This window comes from Olea europaea, chromosome 19 (assembly GCF_002742605.1).
Source record: "Olea europaea var. sylvestris chromosome 19, O_europaea_v1, whole genome shotgun sequence".
Taxonomy (NCBI): Eukaryota; Viridiplantae; Streptophyta; class Magnoliopsida; order Lamiales; family Oleaceae; genus Olea; species Olea europaea.
In genome coordinates this window covers 7,148,842-7,174,456 of record NC_036255.1, presented here as the reverse complement: position 1 = coordinate 7,174,456, position 25,615 = coordinate 7,148,842, and the positions used below count along the sequence as shown (strand labels likewise).

Below are 25,615 nucleotides of genomic sequence, written 5' to 3'. Positions count from 1 at the left end.
TTTATAATTGAAGATCGATTAGTGAACAATTTCCTTACACTATAAAAATTGGCGATCAACTTGCTATTAGAGCAACAAGTTAGGGACCAGTACTTTTCAACATGGGTGCCGAGTCACGTTTGGTCAGTTCATACTTGGGAGGCAAGAAAAATCTAGAAATATGGAAGATTCATTGTGCTTGACTCGCTGTGGCTCGCCAATGACGACTCACGAACTCAGCAACACGGTCACACTTACGTTTTCAGTGACGGACGCAATCACGGATTACCGTACCACTTGATCTATATGATCCTTTTCCAGCAAGAAATATGCCGTGTGTTACGTCACTGCGAAAGGTCAACTAAAAAAAGTCAAAGCAAACAACTTCCAAAGCATATCTTCACACCTATATATATGTGTATATCACCCTTGAGTCTTTTTCTCATTATATAATCCTATTCATACACACACATATACACATAGTCAGTTGTTCTTGTAAAAAGATATCATGGCGTTAGATTTAAAAATTATGACGAAGAGGGGTAGAGAAGAAGGAGCAGATCAGAACATGAAAAGCATGGCGAATTGCTTGATGTTACTCTCCAATGGCGGCGGCACGTTTTATTCAGCCGTTGACAGCTCTGCTGCCCGTGTTTTCGAGTGCAAGACATGTAACAGGCAGTTCCCGTCGTTCCAGGCGCTCGGCGGCCACCGGGCCAGTCACAAGAAGCTGAGACTTATGGGAGAACAACATTCCGGCGAGTTGAGGACATCACCAGAGAAGCCTAAAACGCACGAGTGCCCTGTTTGTGGGATGGAATTCGCAATTGGACAAGCTCTTGGAGGGCACATGAGGAAGCACAGAACGGTGGCCGTTAATGAAAATCACCAGCCGCCGACGGCGGAGCCCGCCTTGTCTTTGGCTCCTTCATATCCTCCACATCCAATTGTGAAGAGATCGAATGGCAGGAGGGTTTTCTGTTTGGATTTGAACTTGACTCCTCTGGAGAACAAGTTTCTTCTCTTCGGGAAAATGGTTCCTACCATTGACTGTTGACGGAAAACTTGAGAGTTGCACATAATTCAATGTATATTTCCATTAACATTAGAGTCAGTTATTCATGAATCTGTTTTGTTCAATGCTATATATATATATATATTAGAAGTTTTGGTGCAATTATAATCTCTTCTATGCAATGCAAGAAAATATGGCTGCTATAGAATGTCTCTTTAAACAGTCCGTAGCATGAGATACAATTAATTATAATTCATTAAGAGCGTAGTAAGGTTGGGCTTATTGGATATTGGCATTAAATTAAGTCCATGCTTGATATACTAGAGAAAGTCGAGGAATAGAGATGTGTGAAATGTTTGTCCATTAATGTTGGGTTCTATCTAGAATAAGAAAGAAAGAACTCTGAGACGTTCATCTATTAGAATTTTTCATCGTTTAATTTTGATCTTAACAAAATAAACTTTTTAATGTGCTACTTCAAAACTCAATATGATATCAGAGCTCAAAGAAAATCATCCAAAACTTAAATGAACAATTGAATTCAAGATTTGTGTTTTCATACGAGCCCCCACTAGAGGTCATGTAAAGGTTATATTTAAAAATAATAATTACTTAGCATACTCTCCTTTTAATAAAATTAATAATATCAAACTCCAAATACGAAATACTATCTTAATTAAAGATGGGATAGTAGCAAATAAAGAAGGTACAATATCACTTTTCCAGAACGAGTAACTTATCTTTAGCTATGAACCATTGAAGAAAGCCTTTTAGAGGCATTGAAAGTTCCAAATATGCCAAAGTTACGGAAATTACCCGAGTTGCAAGTAATCATCTCTAGCGCCAATGGAGACTTTGAATAATATTACTCCAAAAAACGAAAAAAAATGTTATCGGAAACACAGATTGATAGACCCTAAAAATGTTAGTGAGACTCTTATTCTATCAGAATATTAAATGTTAAGAAGGGTTACGTAATTATTCTATCAGAGCAAGTTGACATGTTACTTTAGTTTGATCACCCAAGTCAATAATCATTATAAACATGTCCTCTTCGCATTTAAGGAAGCTTTATCTGAGAAGCAAAACTCCGTACCTTTGCGACCAGAAGAGTAACATGATGGGGTAAAGTCTTTTTCAAGTTGGCTACTTCTTAATTGGAAAAATAGCACCCAAATTGTGCGGTGGCAAAAACTTTATATATGCAATAAAAAAATTTATGAGATCTTAATATCGTGACAATTTTAAAGACTAATCACGTCGCATCTTTATTTATTATTATATTTTTTTTTATATTCGTAGCTATTGTCATAATTAACAAGATTGAAATTTTACAAGAAAGACTTCGAATTAGGAGTAAGATGAATCTACCCCTAATTGAGACGGTGAACAAATATATTAACAAAATGTTCGAGAAAACTATGTAGAAAGATATTAACAAAATGACTCTCCACAACTTTGAGAATGAGTGCTCTCATATTTTTTTATTAGGAAAGGGCAACTGAGACTGTCTCTTAAGAGCACAAGACTATAAAATTATGTCGAGATGCATAATGGTAATGTTGATTCTACGTAAATATAGTGTTTCTCCCACCTATAATAGTGTAGCAAGCTCGTAAACTTGTAGGTTTATGTGAGACCATGCTCAATTATCTTTTAGCATAGTTATGTTAGGCTCTTCTACGTATTAACTGTTTTGTAAATGTCATTTTATACAATCACACTTGAGTTGGTGCATTTTTCATGGTTGGACGATGGTGGTATTGTGCATGTGATCATTTTTGTATTACGATCCAACTAATCAATAAAATAATCAATTTTGCGTGTGCATCACCTCTCGATATTTTAATTCACTTCATTGACATACGTATGAATAGAGCAGTGTTCTTGAATTTAAGGTCTTGAAAACCTTAAAGAATTTGATTCCCATTAGGATTCAAAAACTAGGGTTCAAAAGACATCTATATATCAATCCATAATTACAACCTTGAGTTTTTATCTTTCAAAATCTAAGAGACAGAGTAAAATCACATATATATAGAGTACATGATGACTTTGTACTATTTGTTGGTCGAGCTTGTATTCCGAATTTGAATAATGTTTCGATCTAATTAGACATAAGGTGGCATGCTTTACTAATATGGAATATAGCCATACCTCTGGTTAAAAGTGCAATAGAAGAAAACTTATTGTGTCTATGGACGGGAACGACAATGTAAAAGGGCCATACTTTACTTTCGAACTTGCTACTTGAAAGAGAGATAGAGTAAATTTATTATAAGATTCCTCAAGTTCGGTAAGTCCATAGCTCCTTCACAATCAAAATCCCCCAATAAATTCTTTTATTTTCGGATAAAAAGATGACATTTTCACTCTGAAGCTATCTCTATTAACAGTACACATTTACACATGAGTCTCATGTTGCTGAAGTTACTCGTTGATATTAGAACTTGGAGCCCGAGAAGACTCTATATTTTCACTATTTTTAAAAGCATTTCATGTTTATCATAATTTTGTAACAAACCCATTGACAATTTGGTTCATTGTAACAACAAATTACGTACTAAAACTTTAAGTAGGTGGAGGGAGATAATGGTTGATTACAAAATTAATTACATTTCGTATTACAGTGTATGTCACCAAGTGCTTAGCATAAGTTAAACATCAGTGTTTACCTATTATTTTATTCTTATTTTTTTAGAGGACAATATTATGAACTTAAACAATGGAATTATTGCATTTATTTGGGGTTTACCTATTATTTTATTCTTATTTTTTTAGAGGACAATATTATGAACTTAAACAATGGAATTATTGCATTGATTTTTGGGTGGGGGGGGGGGGGGTCATTAATTGAGATTACGATGGATTTTAAAAGTCATTTTAAATTTAGGCGCCTTCATTTGAGATTTTATTGGATTTTAATGAAATCCATTACAATTTATATGTCCCCAATTGAGATTTTAATGAAATCTTTTAAAATTTACGTATTCTCAATAATTAATGGATTTATAAAGATTTCATTAATAGAAGGATTTTAAAAGATTTGGTCCATTTGGATATTTCAAGCCTAAAAATACATATAAGCAAAGTTTTTTGAAATTTCACCATATTTGATGAGATTCTTATGGTATTTGTAAGAATCTATTAAAATCCACAAAATTCATTAAAATTTATAATCTATTAAAATTTTAGTTGAGAACACCCTCATTAATCACATTGATCAAGTTGAAGTTTTGTCAATTGAGAGCCATTGAAGTCCAATGTTAACATTAATAAGCTTTGAAACTAAATTATAGTTCTTTTTCATTATATTGTCAACTATGAAGAAAGAACCAAAGAAAGAAAACTCCACATGTAACACATAGTATTTGATAGTTCTATATATTTACGTTTTATTTCGTAAGTTGGTGATTATTGAATCTTTTATTCTATTGCTAATTTACTAGTAGAGGTGATTGTTAAACTCGTGTCGATTAACTAATTTTACCCTCAAAAAACTAATTATCCATTATTAAATAATGTGTTGAGTATACATACTAAATTCCTGTTGGTTTGATTAACAATCAAATTTTTAGTAAATTTTAATATAAAAAAATGATAAAATATGTAATTAAAATATTTATAAAAATTGTGGATCTCATTAAATGAGTATTTGGTGGGGACGAAAATTAAAATTTTTTAGTAAATTGCGATAGAAATTTTTGAAATATTTGATTGAAAACTTATAGAATCTATGAAAAATGTGGTTAATATTAATTATTTGACTTTGACTTAGATTAAAATCTAATTTTAATCCTAACCGAACATATCCAAAATGTATAATTTAAAATGAATTTGAAAAAAAAAATAAAATTAAATAGGGTCAAACAGGAGCTAAATTGCTTCAGATTAGTTGACTAGCCAGCCTATAGCTTACTAATTGAAGGAACTGTAATATTCTAACTGTAGAGATACAGCTTTTCGTGTTTCTAGATATCAATTGACTTGGAGAGTATCTAGAGACTAACAGATTTATTATAATTCTACTTTCAACAACTCTGTTTGTCAATAGAGTAATTGAATTTGATACTTTTATAAGTTAAAGAAACTTCTTAGGAAATCTAAGTAGTAACTTGTCCTGATCTTATCTCAATCTTCTATTAAAAAAAAGAAAAAAAAAACAAACACTTCTAGAAAGTATTGAGGAACAATTTAAATGATAAATAAATAGAACTGAGTAATAAATAAGTAAATAATATTTATGAGTATCTCGATATATGTAGATAAAAAGTTACTTACTTCAGTATTTATAAGTAATTTACAAACATGTGCTAAATTATAATTTTTGATTGACCAGACGGCTGTCAACTAGCTCCAAAAGGTTTCAAAGCCTTTAGAGTACCAAGAAATTACGTATTTAAAAATGATTTCTTAACCAAAGCACATATTTCTTATGTGATTCTTCAACATCGAGAACATGTTCAATATATTGAACTCAACATTCAAATATTTTATATGTTTGCCTTCTTTAAATACTTTTAGTCGTGCTATCAGTATTTGTGTTAGTAAATAATTCTTTTGCTTGTATAATTCTACATTTTGATAGTAGAGTTATGTTGTATAAGGATACTTAACATATAGTTGGAGGTAAGTTAGTTATAATTAGTTAATAAATTATCTTACATTAATCTTACAATACGAGGGAATGGTTAAGTTCTATTGGTTTTCAAAAATATGATTGGGTATTTTACGAATGCAGTCGTCAGGTTCAACATTAATTATGGAATCGAATCGTTCAAAATCGACATACTTTCTCCTACCATAATTAAGTTTATGCTATAACCAGATCCTCATATATGGGCTAGATGAGGAACATACATCCTTTATAATAGATTGATGTTTATACTACTGCAAGGTAATGTCCTTTGGAATAAAGAATGTTGAGCCACTTACTAGCAATTGGTCAATCAGATGTTTGCAGACCAAATTAGAAAAAACTATGGAAGTATACATGGATGATTTGTTGGTAAAAATCCCGAAGACAAGCGAGCATGTAGCCCACCTCAAAAGCATATTCAACATTCTTTGGCTCTATTTGATGAAATTCAATCATGAAAATATATATTCAGGTTCATCTAGAGCAAGTTTTTGAGATTCTTAGTTATTAAAGGTGTCTTTTATGCACGAATAATGTTATTTAACGTCTATGGTGCTTAGCAAAGGTCATGATGGTGATGCGTATTCATTTAAATTTGAACAACGAAGTTAAGATGTATTTTAATTCATTGTACAAATCTAAGTGGATCTCATTGTCACCTATACTATTGTTAGATAATATTATTCTTTATTCAGCTATAAAGAAAAATCTTTCAACGATATTTAACATAGAAATCAAATATTTTTTACCGTTAGGTTCTTTCTAGTTTAAGCATTTTGCTTGGAAAATTTATAAATGGTTTATAAAATAATAATAATAATAATCAGAGGAATAGAAGAGCCTCACGAAATATATGAATAATAAATTAATAGTAATTATGAATGTATAGTGAAAATGAAGGTTTGACTCTATTAGATTTATAACAACAGATAAATTATCTGCCAAATAGAGGGTAAATGTTCTATAATTTTGTCAAAATCGAACATTAGTTTAAACTATACATTCATAACGATTATTAATTTAAGATCGGCACTCCAAGGCTCAATGAGCAATTCAAAAAAGGAATATTACAAATTGTGTTTTCCTCTTTCAATTTCTAACCTTTAAAATGTATCTTTGGTAGCTGGTCTGATTTCATGTCTACGGTATGCCTACCGCTATTCTCTAGGTCACCCACACTACATGTGGAATCTATGCTCTAAAAAGCAAAGTCTCACGTTAAATTAATATGTATTGATACTTGATTGGACATTAAGATTGTAACCTTCTAAATCTTTTCTAAATTATCGTGTGATCCTCATGAAAAATATGATTCAATTTAGATTTTAGATTGCGATTCAATTTTTTTATGCAAAATCTAGATTCACAGAATAAGGGGATCAAGGTTCGTGTGACAATTTAATGCAGAATCAAAATCTAGCTATGAACCATTGCAGAAAGACTTGAAGAGACAAGAAGTTTTTGCCGGTCACAAGCTGACATCGAAAGCTCCAAATACGCCAAGTTACGGAAATTACCCGAGTGCTATCATATTTCTAGATTAGGAATGTTCCAGGGGGTTGAGACTGTTTCCCACACCTAAAACAGTATAGCAAGCTCAATTAACTCTTAGCATAGTTATGTTAGGCTCTTCGACATATTAATTGTTGTGCATTTGTCGTTTTATACCATCACATATGAGTTGGTGCATTTTTCATGGTTGGTGAGCGGTGGTATTTTCAAGCAATCATTTTTCTATTATAGTCCAACTATTCAAATATGCATGTACATCAATCACCTCTCGATATTGTAATACACAATGTACATTTATGTAAGTATGAATAGAGCAACCGTTCTTGAATTTAAGATCTTGAAAACCTTGAAAAATTCAGTTCCCATTAGGATTCAAATTCTAGGGAGTAAAATACCATCATATGTTAGGTATGAATATTAATCTTTGACCTTTTGTTGCAAAGTTAGTTCTCATAATGCAATAAGCTTGTAGAATTCTAGATAAATCCTTTTGATTTGAAACTTGTTTTCAAAAGCCATCCATCAATCTATAATTACCACCTTGAGTTTTTAAGATTATCACTTTTTTTTTCTTTGAAAATCAAAGAGATACGCTAAAATCACATATATTTTGAGTACATGATGACTTTGTATTATTTATTGGTCGATATCGATTCTCAATTTGAATAATTTTCTATCTAATTAGACGTTAGGTAACATGCACTATTAATATTGAAAATAACCATACCTCTAGCTAAAAGTGCAATAGAAGAAAACTTATCGTGCCTAGGGATGGGAAAGACAATGTAAAAGTTAAAGAACTATACTTCATGTAACCTAGCCATACTCATAATCATACATTAAGTGTAGTGCCTTTTCATTTCTTGATTACTCTTGAACTCGCTACTTGAAAGAGAGATTAATAAGTAAATTTATTATGATTCCTCAAGTTTAGAAAGTCGATAGCTCCTTCACAATCAAAATCCCCAATATTTTCTTTTATTCTCGGATAAAAAGATGATGCGCCTGTTCTGAAGTTATCTTTATTAACGGCACAAACTTACATATAACTCTCATGTTGCTGAAGTTAATCCTTGATATTAGGAGGACTTGAAGCCCGAGAAGATTCTATGTTTTCAATGGATATATATATATATATATATATTTAAAAGGTCAGTATTATGAATTTAAACATAATAATATAAATAATAATCGGTCCTATGGAATATATGATAACAAATAAGAAATAGTCAAACAATAATTTCAATCACACGCCGTAACTACTATTAATTTATCATTTACAAGTTTTGTGAGATTTACTACTATTCATTTTTATAATATATTTATAAAATTACCAAATGGAGGCATAATTTTTTTCCCATACAGATGCAAACAAATTAAACCAGATTGAGGAGAGAAGACGTTTAAGATATTATTGTCGAAGTTCAGTTTAACCCACATTTAATTTAGATTAAAAAAAGGAGAAAATTTTTTTAGTAAATTTTGATAAAAATTAACATGTCTTCTTCATATTTAAGGAAGCTTTATCTGAAAAAGCAAAATTGAAACCACATTCCTTATTGCGTGCAACAACTGAACTATGAAGTAGTCTTTTTTCGAGTTGGCTAGCCAATTCTTAATTGGAAACCTAGCAACCAAATCGGGTGGTGGCAAACTTTAAATTTTTAGGACGTAAAATTATCAAAAAATTAATCTTTATACAATGAAAAATATAATGAGAACTTACATATCATGACAATTCTGAAAAGTAACCATATCATGACCTTATCATTTTATTTTCGTAACTCGTTTCATAGTTAATAAGGTTGAAATTTTTTAAGAAAGATTCATAACTTTAAGAGAATAAGTGCTATCATATTTCTAGATTAGGAAAGTGCATGTTCCAGGGAGTTGAGACTCTTTCCCACACCTAAAACAGTATAGCAAGCTCAACTATCTCTTAGCATAGTTATGTTAGGCTCTTCGACATATTAATTGTTGTGCATTTGTCGTTTTATACCATCACATATGAGTTGGTGCATTTTTCATGGTTGGTGAGCGGTGGTATTTTCAAGCAATCATTTTTCTATTATAGTCCAACTATTCAAATATGCATGTATATCAATCACCTCTCGATATTGTAATACACAATGTACATTTATGTAAGTATGAATAGAGCAACCGTTCTTGAATTTAAAATCTTGAAAACCTTGAAAAATTCAGTTCCCATTAGGATTCAAATTCTAGGGAGTAAAATCCAAATATACCATCATATGTTAGGTATGAATATTAATCTTTGACCTTTTGTTGCAAAGTTAGTTCTCATAATGCAATAAGCTTGTAGAATTCTAGATAAATCCTTTTGATTTGAAACTTGTTTTCAAAAGCCATCTATCAATCTATAATTACCACCTTGAGTTTCTAAGATTATCACATTTTTTTTTCTTTCAAAATCAAAGAGATACGCTAAAATCACATATATTTTGAGTACATGATGACTTTGTATTATTTATTGGTCGATATTTATTCTCAATTTGAATAATTTTCTATCTAATTAGACGTTAGGTAACATGCACTATTAATATTGAAAATAACCATACCTCTAGCTAAAAGTGCAATAGAAGAAAACTTATCGTGCCTAGGGATGGGAAAGACAATGTAAAAGTTAAAGAACTATACTTCATGTAACCTAGCCATACTCATAATCATACATTAAGTGTAGTGCCTTTTCATTTCTTGATTACTCTTGAACTCGCTACTTGAAAGAGAGATTAATAAGTAAATTTATTATGATTCCTCAAGTTTAGAAAGTCGACAGCTCCTTCACAATCAAAATCCCCAATATTTTCTTTTATTCTCGGATAAAAAGATGATGCGCCTGTTCTGAAGTTATCGTTATTAACGACACAAACTTACATATAACTCTCATGTTGCTGAAGTTAATCCTTGATATTAGGAGGACTTGAAGCCCGAGAAGATTCTATGTTTTCAATGGTTTTACAAGCATTTCATGTTTATCATAATTTTGTAACAAAACTACATTGACAATTTGGCTCCTTTTAATATATATATATTTTTTTATTTTTATTTTTTAAAAGGTCAGTATTATGAATTTAAACCATGGAATTATTGCTTTGATTTAATCACACTGATCAAGTTGAAGTTATGTCAACTGAGACTCATTGAAGTCCAATGTTATTAGCTGTATAGCGGCCCTTCATATTTGATCATCTCTCCAGAGTTGACCAAAATTGGACAACCCCTAAACATATTTAAAAGGTCAGTATTATGAATTTAAACCATGGAATTATTGCTTTGATTTAATCACACTGATCAAGTTGAAGTTATGTCAACTGAGACTCATTGAAGTCCAATGTTATTAGCTGTATAGCGGCCCTTCATATTTGATCATCTCTCCAGAGTTGACCAAAATTGGACAACCCCTAAACATTAATTATGGGCCTGTTTGGGCCTGATTTTTTTAACCAAAAAATTGATTTTTTGACCGTTATTTCACTATTCCAGCCGTCATATTTGACTTCTTCTCTCACAGGTGGACCCCACTTTTCTTCTAACGGTCAAAAAATCAATTCTCAAAATCACTCCCAAACAGGCTCTATATTTGAAACTAGTAGTTCTTTTTAAAACAAATTTTTTCTTATTTAATTATCAGCTTGTTTGGGAGCGCTTTTTTGCCCCAAAAAATTGATTTTTTGACCGTTATTTCACTATTCCAGTCGTCATATTTGAGTTTTTCTCTCACAGATAGACCCCATATTTCTCCCAACGGTCAAAAAATCAATTCTCAAAATCACTCCAAAACAGACTCTATATTATCAACTATGAAGAAAGAATCAAGGAAAGAAAACTCCACATGTAACACGTAGTGTTTGATAGTTTTATATGTTTTACATTTTATTCCGTAAGTTGTTGGTTGAATCTCTTATTCTATGACTAATTTATTGGTAGCGGTGAATGCGAAATTCGCATTGACTAACTAGTATTTAGTTTTTACCCCCAAAATAACTAATTATACAGATTAAATGATGAGTTGAGCATACACGCTAAATTGCATCAGATTGGTTGACTAGCCATGGAACTGTATTTATTTTAATTGTAGAGATACAACTTTTCTAGCTTCTAGATATCAAGTGACTTGGACAGTTTCTGGAGATCTATTATTTTTCTATTTCTAACAACTCTACTGACTAATTAAGTTAAGATATTTCTTAAAAATCTTAACGTGTCTTGATCTGACCTCAATCTTTTATTAAAAAAAGGATTTTTGAAAAATGTTCATAAATGATTTAAATTATAATGAATAAATAAGAATGAATTGTGCATTAATGAGTACTGCCTGTGAGTGCTTCGAAATACATCAATAAAAAGTTGTTTGAGTGTTCATAAACAATCTCAAAAGTAGAGGTTGGTTTGATTCGATCCAAATTCAAAAAGAATCGGATCGAACCAAGAATTAGTCAGTCTCTTATAAAATAATCGTCGGATTCAATTTTTTATATAATCGAATCGAATCATTCAGATTAGTTCGATATGTAATAAATTTTCAATATTCTTATAATTTCAAAAACTATTTTCATCGTCCTAGGTTTGAAACAACACATCTCGTTCCCACAAGACAAAGGGAAAAAGAAAAAAACAATCTAACTGATGGTAGTTTCCATTTTAATACAAAATGACAAATATACAAATTAAAAATAGCAAACAACACATTGACTAATAAAATTCATTCATACACACGCACAAAATGACCAAAAAGTAAATAATCCTAGTAAATAAAATGGCCAAAAAGTTATAGAAATAAATTATATTTATGGTATTTCTATTAAGGGAAAATTTCATAAACAAGATATTAAGTATGGTATATTTCAAAATTAAGAAAACAAGTTTCAAACTTCAAAAATCAGATTTTCATTAAAATATATTTATGATTTAATTAATTGATTAATTAAATATATTTAGGTCACATATCTATATAATTTGGTCACAACTTAACAATTTAATTAATCACTTATTATATTTTGATCACAAATCAAAAATTTTATGTCAAAAATTATTTTATGATCACAATTCAAAAATTTTATAGGTCACAGTTTGTTCATTGATCACAAATCAAAAAATTAATTAGTCACAGATTAATCTTTAGTCACAACTAATCAAGTTATTGGTCACAGATCGAAAATTTTATAGGTCACATATTATTTTTAGGCCACGAATAAAAAAATTTATAAGTCGCGGGATAGTTTTTGGTCACAGTTATCTGATTAATTAGTCAAGAATTAATTTTTAATCACAAATTATCAAATTATTCATTACAACTTATTTTTTGGTCAAAAATCAAAATTTTTATAAGTCACAGGATAATTTTTTATTGCAAATTCACAAAATTTATAGGTCACATGTTCAAAAATATTATTGATCACAACGTATTTACTCATTGCAAATTATTGAATTAATTGGTCACAATTATTTTTTTCAATCATAATTTAATAAAAAGTGAGTCATAATCGGAAGTCACAATCACAATTTCAGGTCATGATTAACTTTACGATCACAACTTAATCAATTGTGAGTCACAATCAGAGGTCACAATTACAATTATCAGGTCACATATCCAATTATTAATAGCAATCACGTAGATAATTGGTCACAACCATTCAAACGGTCACAGATCGAAAATCACAATTTACTTATAGGTCACATATAACTAATATTATAGGTCACAACAATCACAATTTATTAATTTTTTTGTGTCACACATTATTTTTTAGTCACAATTTATCTTTTTCATTGATCACGCATTATTTATTTTATTTATTGGTCACTGATTAATCAATTCACTAGTCACAATTAACCAAATAATATGTGACCACCGCTTCCAACAACACTACCACCGCCATAACCACCACCACACTGTTCACAATTTAATTAGTCACAAATTCAATTATTAGTCACAGTCAATCAAACCGCCATGACCACCATAAGCCACCACCATCACCAACTATGAGTCACGGACACAATTTTTCAAGTCACATTTCCAATATTTTTCACAATCAACCAAACCGCCATGACCACCACAGCCACTGCCAACGCCAATCCACCAAATCGTGCAGATCACCACCACCAACCCACCGACGTTGCACACACGCCACAGCCTCACGCCATTGCCACCGCCACCAATCCACAACCAAAACAACAACCGCCACCACCCAAAACGGTCACAAATCACAAACCCCACCACCCGCAATCACCACACCACTGTCCACCACCACAACCTTGCAATCAGTAACAAAACAGAAAACCTTCAGGTCACACATCCAATGCAAGTCACAAATCGAGAGTTACAGGCGCAGTCACCATCACCACCGCACGACCACCACAACCCACACCAGAAAAATCCCCAAATCTGACAATGGACTCCACCACCACCCAACACACCTCTGTTTCTCCTCCACCGCAGACCACATAGATCGAAACGAAAAACTACAATGAGGCAGCGAGGCGGCGCAGACCACCGCAACAACATCACCTCGCCAAGCCTCTCTACCATCCACAAACCACCATCGCTACTGTAGACCCTATAGTAGATCGAATCGAAAAATTAAAATGAGGCAACGATGCAGCGAGGACCACTGCAACAACACCGCCTCGTTGCTGCGTTGCGCGTGGAGGAGCCTCTCTACTTCGTCTTGCTGCGAGCCAATAGCCTTGTCTCCGCCGGTGGAGGGAAGCACCATTGGAGCCTGGGGGAAGAAATTTAGAGAGAGGAGAGAATGGAGGGATGTCAACTGTGGGAGAAATGTAGACGGAGAGGGGACGGCGTGAAATTGAGGAGGAATTAGGTTTTGTGAGTTTAAATTTTTATTTTATAAAATATTAATTAGAATAAAATTTCTGATTTTAGAAATGTTAAACTTGTCCCCTGATTTTAGAATTGAGGATTTTAATGATAGGGTTTTGTGTAATTACCACTTCTATTAATTAGAAAATATTTAATCATCATTTGCTTGGTTTAATAATCAAAGAAAGAAAAAAATAGGTTTGGTTGATTCTCCATTCCAATACCCTTTAATCAACTTACTTAAGGAGAATTGAATCGGTTCAAAATGTTTGCCTACACTACTTAGAAGAATTTAAAAAACAAATCAATTACAGTGTTTAACATTTGACAATACTAAATATCGACTCACTAGCAAGTTGGTTCCCATGCTTCAAAAAGTATCTCATTAGTTTGGACAGTTTCATAATCATAGTTTTACTATACAACTTCAATGAAAGATTAAGGACTAATTCCCTTACATAATTACCATCATGGAAAAAATCGGAGAAATTTATTGGGTTTAATTTCAAAAGGTGACAATAGAAGATGTTGTTTATTTGATTACATTGAATCTCCCAACATTCTCAGCTCAAAACCTCAAGCATTTACGATGATGGGACAAATTTATTTTAAGAAATTAACAACGGCCAGAAAAGAATTATAAATCAATAAATGGGAAGACCATTTTAACAAATTGAGGCTTGTGTATATATATATATATTGTACTTCAATTATGGTTTTACTTCTTTGATTTAATCACATATATGTCAACTGATGGACATTGAAGTCTAATATTATTAGGTAAAGTAATGAGATATAACAGCCATTTATGTTTGATCACCTCTTCAAATTTGACAAAATTAGATATTAACTGTTCAACATAATCGAGGTTTGAAAGAGATGTTACATTGTTAATGTTATCTTTCGTTTTTGTTTAAATTAAATATTTCTGTCTATCTTTTATCTATAGTGACTCTACGAAGTGTTGAAAAATTGATTTTGAAACTTGGAATGAGTAAAATTAAAAGGATCATAACGTAAGTCGGTTGTGAATAGATATGGACTTGATATATATCTCAATAAAGAAAGAAAAAAAATAAGAAGAGAGTTCAATATGTAGTGTTTGTAGACATGGAAAATAAGAGATATTGCTACTATCTTCAATTTTCTTTTATATTAAATATATATTTATTTATTTGGTACAATGATCAACAAAGAAGTAAAGAAGAAATGTCGACTCACAATTTGTAGTATTTGATGTTAATCTACATATATGTATTAAAATAAGAGATAATTACTACTGTCTTTAGTTTTTATTTAAATTAAATAACTTTATCAATCGATTATTTATAGAGACTAACGTAAAGAAAAAAAGACAAGAAAATTAAACATGTAATTTGTAATTTTTATATGTTGTAAATAAGATTTTACGATGTTCAAGTTTTTTGTGTTTCAGTTGTTAATTGATCATCGATGGAATTGAAAATAGGAGATACTACTACTATCTTCATTTTTTTCTTTTTATTCGTGAAAAGTAACTTTTATTCATAATCAAACACCCGTGTATGCATCTTTAAAGTTTTATTGTGTTTTAATAAACAATTTTTTTTTGTTTAATTATTACATACATATGATAAAAGTCTATGCTGAACTCGTCATCGATGAAATAATTTTTACCGAAAAAAGAACTAATTATAGAATCAAAGATGAGTTGAATAAACACGCTAAACTACATCATGCTAATTGACTAGCATGTTAGTAGTTGGGAAATTGGTCTACCATACTATTTGATAAAATTGTATCGATTCTAAGGAAATGATGGTTGAACAAGGTTAAAAATGGGAAAGTTTGGACAGACTGAGTTCAAAGCATTTAGCTGGTTAAAAAAAAAAAAAAATATCCATTCCTGGCTCAACACGTGTCTTCCCTATTTTGAACCATGTTTTTTTAAACTTTTTTGGTAGCATTTCTCTCTATTCTAATTTCTATTTCTAGATGTACATCTAGAAATGTAGCTTTTTCTAATTTCTAGATGTCTAGTGACTTGGATAGTTTCTTATTTTTTTTTCTAACAATATATTTGTCAATAGAGTAATTGAATTTGATTGTATATTTTAAGTTGAGAAACCTTTTAGCAAATCTAGAAGCATTTTTTGAAGTATTTATAAATAGATAAATTTGAATAATATCTTTAAGTCTCATTAAATATATGGATAAAAGTAAGTAATGGTTTGCTTGATTGCAAGGATAAAATTTGAATGAAAAAAAGAATTTCAAGGAAATGAATTACCTAGAAATTATTTTTCAGGAATTGTAAATCATTATATTTGATTGGTATAATTTTTCAAGGAATTGAAAGGAATCAAATTACCTAGAAAACGTTGAAATAAAAATATGTTTTGGTATTCGTTTGACTTTGTTTTATATGAAAATTGTCAATTAAAGGGATGGAATTTACTGGTATTGGGGATGGAATTTGTTTTCATAGCCAACGAAAAAAATTCAAGAAACTCATCTATCTTTTCGCGTTCGTTTGACCTTATTTTACATAAAAATTGTAAATTAAAGGGAAATTTTTTTTATAATAATTCTTAAAATTTATTTCCATTGGCAACACAACAAAAAAAAAAATTTGAAAAAAAAAAATCGCTACAGTGTCCTAGAATTCAAATTCTCACCATATATTGGTGAGAATTCATATTATGAGAATTTGAATTTCAGGAAAATTTGAAAAATTGCCGCTTTCCGAGACAACCAAAAAAATGAATTCCTTGGAAAAAAAAAAAAAAAGAGAGAGTATCAAACAGCCAAAAGATGAAAAATGAGTTTAATTTTCCATTTTCCATGGAAAATTTCCAACAATCAAACAGGCGTAATAGTCTCAATAATAATGTTGATCTCATCTCAATTTTTTGTTTAAAAATGAAAATATTTATTTTTTCAATGAACTGAGTCCAACGCAAAATGTAGAAAAAAAATATTATGAGGGAGAAATAAAATATATATTATTTTTTTTAACACATTATTTCATCCCAATATAATTTTAACCCACCTCAACCTAAATTTCTGGCTCCACCTCTAATTCTAATTCTCGTCAATTGCCTCATTTTTTATTGAGTGCAAGGTTAAGTATTATTTTTCCTGTACTATTTTACAATTGTGGAGTTCAGAAAAAATCTGAATCAACATACATTGAGATTAATTCGGATTCCTCAATTAATTGACATGTATATCTCTTCCTCATTAGCCATTCATCGAAGGTAGATCGAAGGTTAAAAATTTATAGTAGATTTTAATAAAAGTTAAAAAAAAAGAAAAAAAATATTATGAGGGAGAAATAAAATATATATTATTTTTTTTAACACATTATTTCATCCCAATATAATTTTAACCCACGTCAACCTAAATTTCTGGCTCCACCTCTAATTCTAATTCTCGTCAATTGCCTCATTTTTTATTGAGTGCAAGGTTAAGTATTATTTTTCCTGTACTATTTTACAATTGTGGAGTTAAGAAAAAATCTGAATCAACATACATTGAGATTAATTCGGATTCCTCAATTAATTGACATGTATATCTCTTCCTCATTAGCCATTCATCGAAGGTAGATCGAAGGTTAAAAATTTATAGTAGATTTTAATAAAAGTTAAAAAAATATATAATTAAACAATTGATAAAAGTTATAACTCTCATATAATATATAATTAAAAATAAATAAATTTTAAAAAGTTGAGACGATTTTTTAATATTTCTTTCCAGAAGTTAGTTCGGAGTGAATTCGTAGTGTGAAACAATAAAATATTCCTAATGTAACGTACGCGTCAAGTACATAAATTCTTACTACCGTATGGCCAGGAAGCAACATAGGAACTCGCCCAATTCACACACCAACTCAGCCTAACTCAGCGTAACTTGCGTGGCAAGAAAATGAATAATGCCGTTTTTTCAACGCGGGCACCGAGTCGCACTCGTCACCAACCTTACAAGAACGCAAGAAGTATTCTAGAAAGATGGAACTTTCATTGTGTTTGACACGCCGTGGCTCGCCACTCACGACTCGCCCGCTCAGTAATTCGTTTGCTTACGTCATTGGTGACGGATATACTCTATCTATGTGATATTTTTCCAGCGAGTAATATGTAGTACATTTCGTCATTGCGAATGGTCAACTAAACAAAGTCAAACTGTACAACTACTGAAGCACATCTTCTCACCTGTAAACAACTACCTATATATACACATATCACCTTTCAGACTCTTTCTCAATTCTTATTGCATTCTTATACATACATCCTATACCTAGATTATACCTACAAGAACTCATGGTGTTGGATTTGCAAATGACGATGAAGAGGAGTAGAGAAGAAGAAGCTGATCAGAACATGAAAAGCATGGCGATTTCCTTGATGCTACTCTCTAATGGCGGCAGCGGCGGCGCGTTTGATTCAACCGTCGACAGTTCTGCTGCTCGTGTTTTCGAGTGCAAGACATGTAACAGGCAGTTCCCGTCGTTCCAGGCGCTGGGTGGCCACCGGGCCAGCCACAAGAAGCCGAGGCTGATGGGAGAACAACATTCCGGCGAGTTGCGGACATCTCCGGCAAAGCCCAAAACGCATGAGTGCCCGGTTTGTGGGTTGGAATTCGCTATAGGACAGGCACTTGGAGGGCACATGAGGCGACACAGAACGGCGGCCGTTAACGAAAACAACCAACAGCCGCCGCTGCCGCTGCCGACCTTGTCTTTGTCTCCTCCACATCCTCATCCTATTGTGAAGAGATCAAATAGCAGGAGAGTTTTGTGTTTGGATTTGAATTTGACTCCATCGGAGAATAAATTTCTTCTGTTTGGCAAAATGATTCCTGCAGTTCATTGTTTTATCTGATTTTGAATCATGCAGGATATACATGTATATATTTATCCAATCTTGATCCTCAGCCATTTGTTCTTCCTTTTATTTTTTTTAATTTTTTGGCAGAATTTTGTTATTACTTAATTAGATGTGGATTTGTTCATTCGTTTTATAATTTATAAGAACTGGTTTTTTACATATGTTTTCCATTAATATGATTGTAAATTGATTATTGTTTTTATAGTTGAGAAGATGATTTAAGGGTTATGTTTCATATGTTGGACGGGATATATAAAGTTCGATCATGCACTCTTTTTCCATTCCTTTACGGACATCATGTTCAATTTAACACACTAAGCCTTGCTTGGTATGGTATGAATTAAAATTTTAATTTTAATTTAAGTCAAAGTTAATAATTAATTTTAACCACATATTTCATTAGACCTGCAACTTTTTAACTACACATTTCATCAACTTTTATTAATTTTAACCACATATTTCATCGGACCTGCAACTTTTTAACTACCAATACATACGCAATGAAAGATGAAAGTTTTCGAGTCTCTTTGATGCTAAGGTAATATGGAAAGAGAGGAAAAGGAAAAAATGGGGTGAGCACTTTAGTTTCTTCTCTTCTACATGCCATCCTATTTCGAGCTCCAACGGACGATACCAAATTGTTATAATTAAAATTACTCCTCTATATGCACTTCCTTCTTGTTTCTTCGATGATACCTATAACATAAGGCATAGGGAATTTCCTTGCAAGGTTAGAAAATACATTCACAACAAGAAAAGTGTAAAAAGAAGGCGAGTCTAATTATTGTCGATCCTAATTAAGGTTGGAGTCCTTGTATGCTTCAGTTTTGTCGTAATTTATCTTATAAATAGGGAGCTGTCCCGAAACTTTATTATTATCATCAAAAATAGAGAAAGAAAGACCAGAAAAAGGGAGTGCAGGTTTCTCTCGTAAACACTTTTTTTTCATCGTAATGAATTACTATATCGATGGGATAGGGTTTTAAAACCCTAAGCTATATAAACCTCAAATCTCCAACACAAAAAGGAGAACTTACACATTGCAACAAATAACGAAAGACCTTTGAACTGCTTAAACCCCAAGACTTGTATGCATAATGCATCTCATTAATCTTGCATTATTGTGGTTGGACTTAGCATAGGCTGCTTTCTAGGGCTCCAAACATATGAGAGGCCCCTAACAAAATATCTGAGTAAGGCTCCAAACATTAATAACCAAAGTAATTTTTTTAACTCATAAAATAAGTTATTCCTTTCGTCCCAAAAAATGGACTTACTTTCATTTTCGCATATGAACTTACTTTTATTTCTTTCGTCCCAAAAATTTAAGAGGTTGTAATTAATATAATTCAAGATATAAATTTTCTAACATTTTTCTAATATATCCCTACATTAAATAATGATTTAAATAGAAATAATTCATTTTTGTTGATAACAAAGTACATTATAAGGACATATTAGAAAATTAAAAGAATCGATTATACTTTCAATAAAGAAAGTGGCTTATATTGAAATAACCCAAAAAAAAAAGAAGAAGCAAGTTTATCTTTATGAAACGAAAGGTATACAACTTTTTTTCCCAATAAAAACACGATTAATGCAGCTGTCTGTCAAATGTAACAAATTTGCATGTCTTGAACTATTAATGTAACTTTGAATATATTTATGTATTAAAACATTTTATTTTTTAATCACTACATATAATTTTTTCTCAACTATTCATAAAACGCTCATATGAACTTTGGTATAAAACCTCCAAAATCTCGTAGCCGAGCCTGGTTTAATTACGAGTTTCGTTTTATGACAAGGTCTGCAGACTAGCTTTTCATGGAGCCACTGCAACTGCTATTCGATCAAATTATTGATTTTGATTAAACAACGTGTTGTTTGAAAATCTCCTGAACTCAACAAAGGCACAAAGTTGAGTAGGTGAATTTAGTTCGCCTGACAGCCCTCGAACTGCGTACAAGAGAATTCAAATACATAGTCGACAATATATAAACAAACTAGTGGTCAATAATTCACCAAGCACACAGGTTACTGAAAATTCAGACCAGCTACATGGACCATGCAGCAATATCTTGGACGAGAAGGTAAAGATTATAATGTCAACAGTTGATTGCGTAGTTCAAAGTACAGCAAAACTAGAAACTAGCAGGAAGAAAGATAACTTATCAAGTGAATATCATTGATCATTGGCCATGTTTTCAAGTTAATAAAATATGCAAAACCAAAAGGGCAATCATAAGGCAACCATTTCTTGAATTTTACATTGTGTCCATGCAAAATAACTTTGAAGCTGCATTGAGGAACAAGTTTACAACATTTCTTGTGATCGTCTTACACAACGACTCACTTTTTTCTTGAATTCGTCCCTTTGTTCTCTCCATTCTTTCTGCATTATTAAGGAGAGAAGAATCAGCGGTCAACTTAGAAAACCTGAAAAATGTAAAAAGGAAAAAAGGGTGGAGGGAAGCTCCTGAAGATGGGTATAGTTTATGACTTCTATCCACGTTTGGTAATAAAATTAGATATTATGATAAACAATACTCCGGCTGATTTTTCTTCCTTTGATAATGACTAGTATTATCTAATTCTTCGTACCAAAAACTCCATTGAGGACTTTGTTTGTTTAAGAGAAACTAAAATGAGATGAACTTGGTTCAAGTCAAAATAGAACCCAAAATGTATCCAAGATTGTAATGAGAGAATTTGATAATTTGCCTATGTCTGGCTCATGTTTATAAACAATTTATAAATGCTCAAATCACTTTTTATCCATACATTTCAAGAGACCTACAAGTACAACAAACTTATCCACATTCCATTTCTATCTATTTATAAAAAATAAAATTAAAAAAAAATATAAACACGTCCCAAACATGCTTTTCATATATCCAAAGCAATTCCATTAACAATGACACACAAATCCAATTGTTCGGAGGGAAACTTTTTCTACTAAATTACACACTAGGTTCTTCGAGATCCTATGACGTAGAACGCAATGAACAAAAACAAGTTTGAGAAAGAAAGAGGAAGAGAGAGGAGAAAGAGAAGGAGAGGGAGGAGGAGAGAACAAAATAGAGGAAATAAAGAGAATTTAAGTAGGAGAGTATCAAATTTATTTCATATCAAAGTTATCTTTATTAAAATGAATAAGCTCCTTTATATAAAGCTTTAAAGATCCTATTTTAAGTAAAAAAAATCTAAGAAAACACACAGCAAAATAGCAACTGAAAGACGAAAGGAAAGAAAAGAGGATAAAATTCCTAAGAGAAATAAGCACATCATGATAAAGTGACTACTAAATTGAGTGCTTAAAATAATCAGAGGTATCAGATGCATTGACACTAACCGCAGCTTCCACATTTGCAGGAGACTCGTCATTAGGGCTTGAAAGCATCGAAATGATGCTCAGAACTATACTTTCCACCTGAAAATTTAAATTCTCTGGATTAACTTCTTTGGGGTTTGGGGGATGTGGAGATAGATTGTACGGCAATGTGGTTGATTGAAAGAATACAATGCTGATGTAGAGCAACTTTCAAAGAAAAAGCTTTGTATCAAAAAGCATCCAACTAACCCAGGACAAGATAATTCAAGAATTTCGCAGGCTGCAATCTAAAAGAGAGATTTCAAGGGAAAAACCAAAATTGCAAGTCATTGTAAACTCTGATAGTACTGAGCATCAAGAAAAATCCAGTATGCATATACTTATATGCCTTTCAAGCACAAATTTATATTTATCTATTTGATTAACAGGATGATTAAGTAGAATGAAGGCCGCACACGACTTCGTATTATCATGATCCTAAGAACCAAATCAGACCTGTTGATCTTATTTCGCCATGTAACAATAGTCATAAAACAACAATAAACAACAATGCCTTCATTCTAATAAACTTGGGTTGGCCACATAAATCCTTTTTCCCCCTCAGTTTGATCCATAGTTACATCTTGTCAGACACATGTAACAGACATCCAGTGAAATCAAACCTTCACAATCACATCAGCACACACCAATTTCAGCCTACCTCTCACTCTTCAAACACATTCTAGTGCAATCACATTACTCTGCGTATAGAAACTTCTTCGTGTCTAAAGAAGACAAGCTCTCCTAACCTAGTCATCATTTCCTTAATTTATCCTCAATCATTGTCACCTCCAGATGTTAGCATATATTCTATATTCTCATTTGTCATCAGCCACACGTGCAACCTAACATCTTCATTTTCGTTTATGGACATTTGTCCTTTTACAGCCTGACTCTAAATATTGTAGAGCATAGTTGGTCTATTAAGAATTGTGTATAACTTGCCTTCTTTCCTTATAGAAACTTCTTATCGCATAGAAATGCAATTAACACTTTCTTCATTTCATCCTACCATATCTAATCATATACATTAGATCATCCTCAAGTCCGCATTGATAAAAATTGAATCTAAATACCTAAAACCATCCATCTTTGGGACCTAAAAACCACTCACCATACTGTATCATTTTCTCAAAACTCATTCCCAACAGTATTATCTCAAAAGTAAAAGATACAAGAGTTTTTCCACAGACTCGGTGACACAATTTGGCCAAATTAAAAATGAAAAATGGCAATACAGTTATAGTTCCTCCTGTATTCCTCTCTTGAAGGTTGATAAAGACCATCAGATAGGGGCGGACAGAGGGGTGGCCTGGGGTGTCAAGTGACCCCCTAGACTTTAGGGCATTTTTTTTCTTTCTTTTTGTCTCAATTTTCGGAGTCATCAAATAAAGTCGAAATATTGTATTCTTACTACCATTTCAAAATGTTCACGACCTAGTTTTGTATGTCGTTAATGGGGTGCAAAACAGTCAATCATAGCAAATGGTACGACTTGTAAAATTAGGCCGTTTCAAGCTACTATTTCGAAAATTTTGATAAAATGCTAATTTTAAAAATTCAATGATCATACATTAGCCGAATCCACAAATCACCTACATTGAAACTTGAACATATCGAATAGTCCAAACTAACATAGTAAATAGTTAAAAGTGCGTCAAGCATGATACTTAAAAAATAGAGGTTTAACCCGTCTTTTCTGTAAAAATTCATTAACGTTGATTTTTTTGCACGAAAAATTTCTCAACTCAATTTACATCATTTTATTAAGAAATTTTATATGGAGTATGACATCAAAACTTTTCAAAATTTTACATCCGAAAAAGTCATACCCCGTGTAAATTTTCAAATGGAGTATATTTTTTTTTTCAAGATGTAAATTTTCGAATGTAAAATTCGTCACTACTTTTTTGAAAGTTTGATTGTGCCCTCCTAATTCAAAATATCTGCGTCCACCACTACCATCAGCAAATAATTATGCAGCCACTCCTGATACTTTCAAGGTTTTGTTGACTATGTTTTTCCCTCTTGCTCTCAGTTTCCACATCTGTTTTCATTCATTTTTAGTTGTATCTCCAAGAATCTTTCACGTGCATCTATGTGAAAGCATCAAAAGAAACAAGAGAAACCAGCAAAGTTCTGGTTCAACCTTTTTATCTCACAATGAATTTAACTACTTTCCACTTGGCTGGTCAACACTTCATTGGAAATACAAACCTAAAAGAATTTGTGACTGTAAATAAGTCAATCAAGAAACTTCGAATGCCAATTGATGAAGAAAACTTCAGACCCTCATGAAATATTTAAATTTTTCAAAGGAATGGCCAATATAATTTTGTATGCAAGTATATATTAAACAAAGGAAAGTAAAGTTAGGAATTAAATATGAAATCACAAGTCGGTGGCAATTTGAATACCATTTACCAGAAACTCAAACCCAATTACTTTCGTAACAAATAAAGTTGGCAATAGAGTAATTAGAGCTTACTGTATGGACAGGAGACCAGCGTTCACTAGCAAGCTCATAACCGTTTGGATCATCACCAGGGGGATGAAGAATTGAAATGCAAACCTTCCCATCTTGGTAAACTGCATGTTATGCAAAGTTTCAAGTAATTGCGCTAAAGAAGTTATATCAATAATAATGAAGGCAATAGAGCATTCTTTAATGTTTAAAGTGTTCAAACCATTGGGATGCCATATCTCACAGGTAAATCTCACTGTTGGAGGACTGTTTGGGTAATTTTGGGGGAAGCTCATTATAGCATTGAAAAAACCCCCTTCACTGCATATAAAAATATGCAATAGTGATCAGAATGAAGTATGTAATATCACTCGAAACTATAAGCCATAGTAAAAATACATGTAAGCATAATCCAAATTCCCATCCCCAATTTTAATATATCTAAATCAAAACAAAGGCTAATGATGACGGAAAATATGAAACAAGATGGCATAGTTCTTTAAGTTCCATCTTGCCAACTTGCCTACTTTTTTCTTTCATATTAATTTTCTCAGGTTCTTTGTTAACATTTCCATCCAAGTAGGTGATAATAACTCTCTCACACACTTGGAGACACATGCACTCTCATGGATATATCTAAAATTGTATTGACTATAGAATTTACTCTTGCAATGCCCATAAATTTGCCGCATATGGCTGTTTGGTATAAATTAAACGCAAGCGCAACATGTCCAGTCAAGGTCCAAGCTTAGAGAGCCCAACCTACACACTAACTTAGCCACCCAGTTTTATGGCTCAAGTTTACAAGAAATGAAATTTCAGTATTTACCAAATAAGTTTTTCAATGTTTTAAATAAAAACGTATTATTAAAATTAAATGTTAGGTTGGAAAATTTATGTGCAGCTGTAGTTTCCATTCCATAATTT

The 25,615-nt window shown here is 31.8% G+C and overlaps 3 protein-coding genes across 5 annotated transcripts in view; 2 read left to right on the top strand and 1 right to left on the bottom strand.

Moving 5' to 3' along the window:
- The first annotated feature begins 445 nt into the window (after positions 1–445).
- Positions 446–1,164, top strand: LOC111368407 (zinc finger protein ZAT12-like). Its single transcript, XM_022989632.1, has one exon. The coding sequence runs from the start codon at positions 488–490 to the stop codon at positions 1,034–1,036; it is 549 nt and encodes a 182-aa protein (XP_022845400.1). The 5' UTR covers positions 446–487; the 3' UTR covers positions 1,037–1,164.
- Positions 1,165–18,070: 16,906 nt separating this feature from the next.
- LOC111368642 (zinc finger protein ZAT12-like) lies at positions 18,071–19,008 on the top strand. The gene has a single exon (XM_022990008.1). The coding sequence runs from the start codon at positions 18,285–18,287 to the stop codon at positions 18,843–18,845; it is 561 nt and encodes a 186-aa protein (XP_022845776.1). The 5' UTR covers positions 18,071–18,284; the 3' UTR covers positions 18,846–19,008.
- Positions 19,009–21,003: 1,995 nt separating this feature from the next.
- Positions 21,004–25,615, bottom strand: part of LOC111368641 (ubiquitin-conjugating enzyme E2 7-like) — a 10,105-nt gene continuing 5,493 nt past the window's right edge. Inside the window, exons 3-6 of one of the 3 annotated variants that reach the window (XM_022990004.1) lie at positions 24,912–25,009; positions 24,713–24,813; positions 22,207–22,284; positions 21,004–21,246 (exon numbers count right to left, since the gene is read on the bottom strand). In XM_022990004.1, the coding sequence (XP_022845772.1) occupies positions 21,169–21,246; positions 22,207–22,284; positions 24,713–24,813; positions 24,912–25,009 (355 nt within the window). In that variant the 3' untranslated portion in view covers positions 21,004–21,168. Of the gene's footprint in view, positions 21,291–22,206; positions 22,285–24,712; positions 24,814–24,911; positions 25,010–25,615 lie in introns of all 3 variants that reach the window. The other 2 variants (XM_022990005.1, XM_022990007.1) reach the window with 2 other exon arrangements.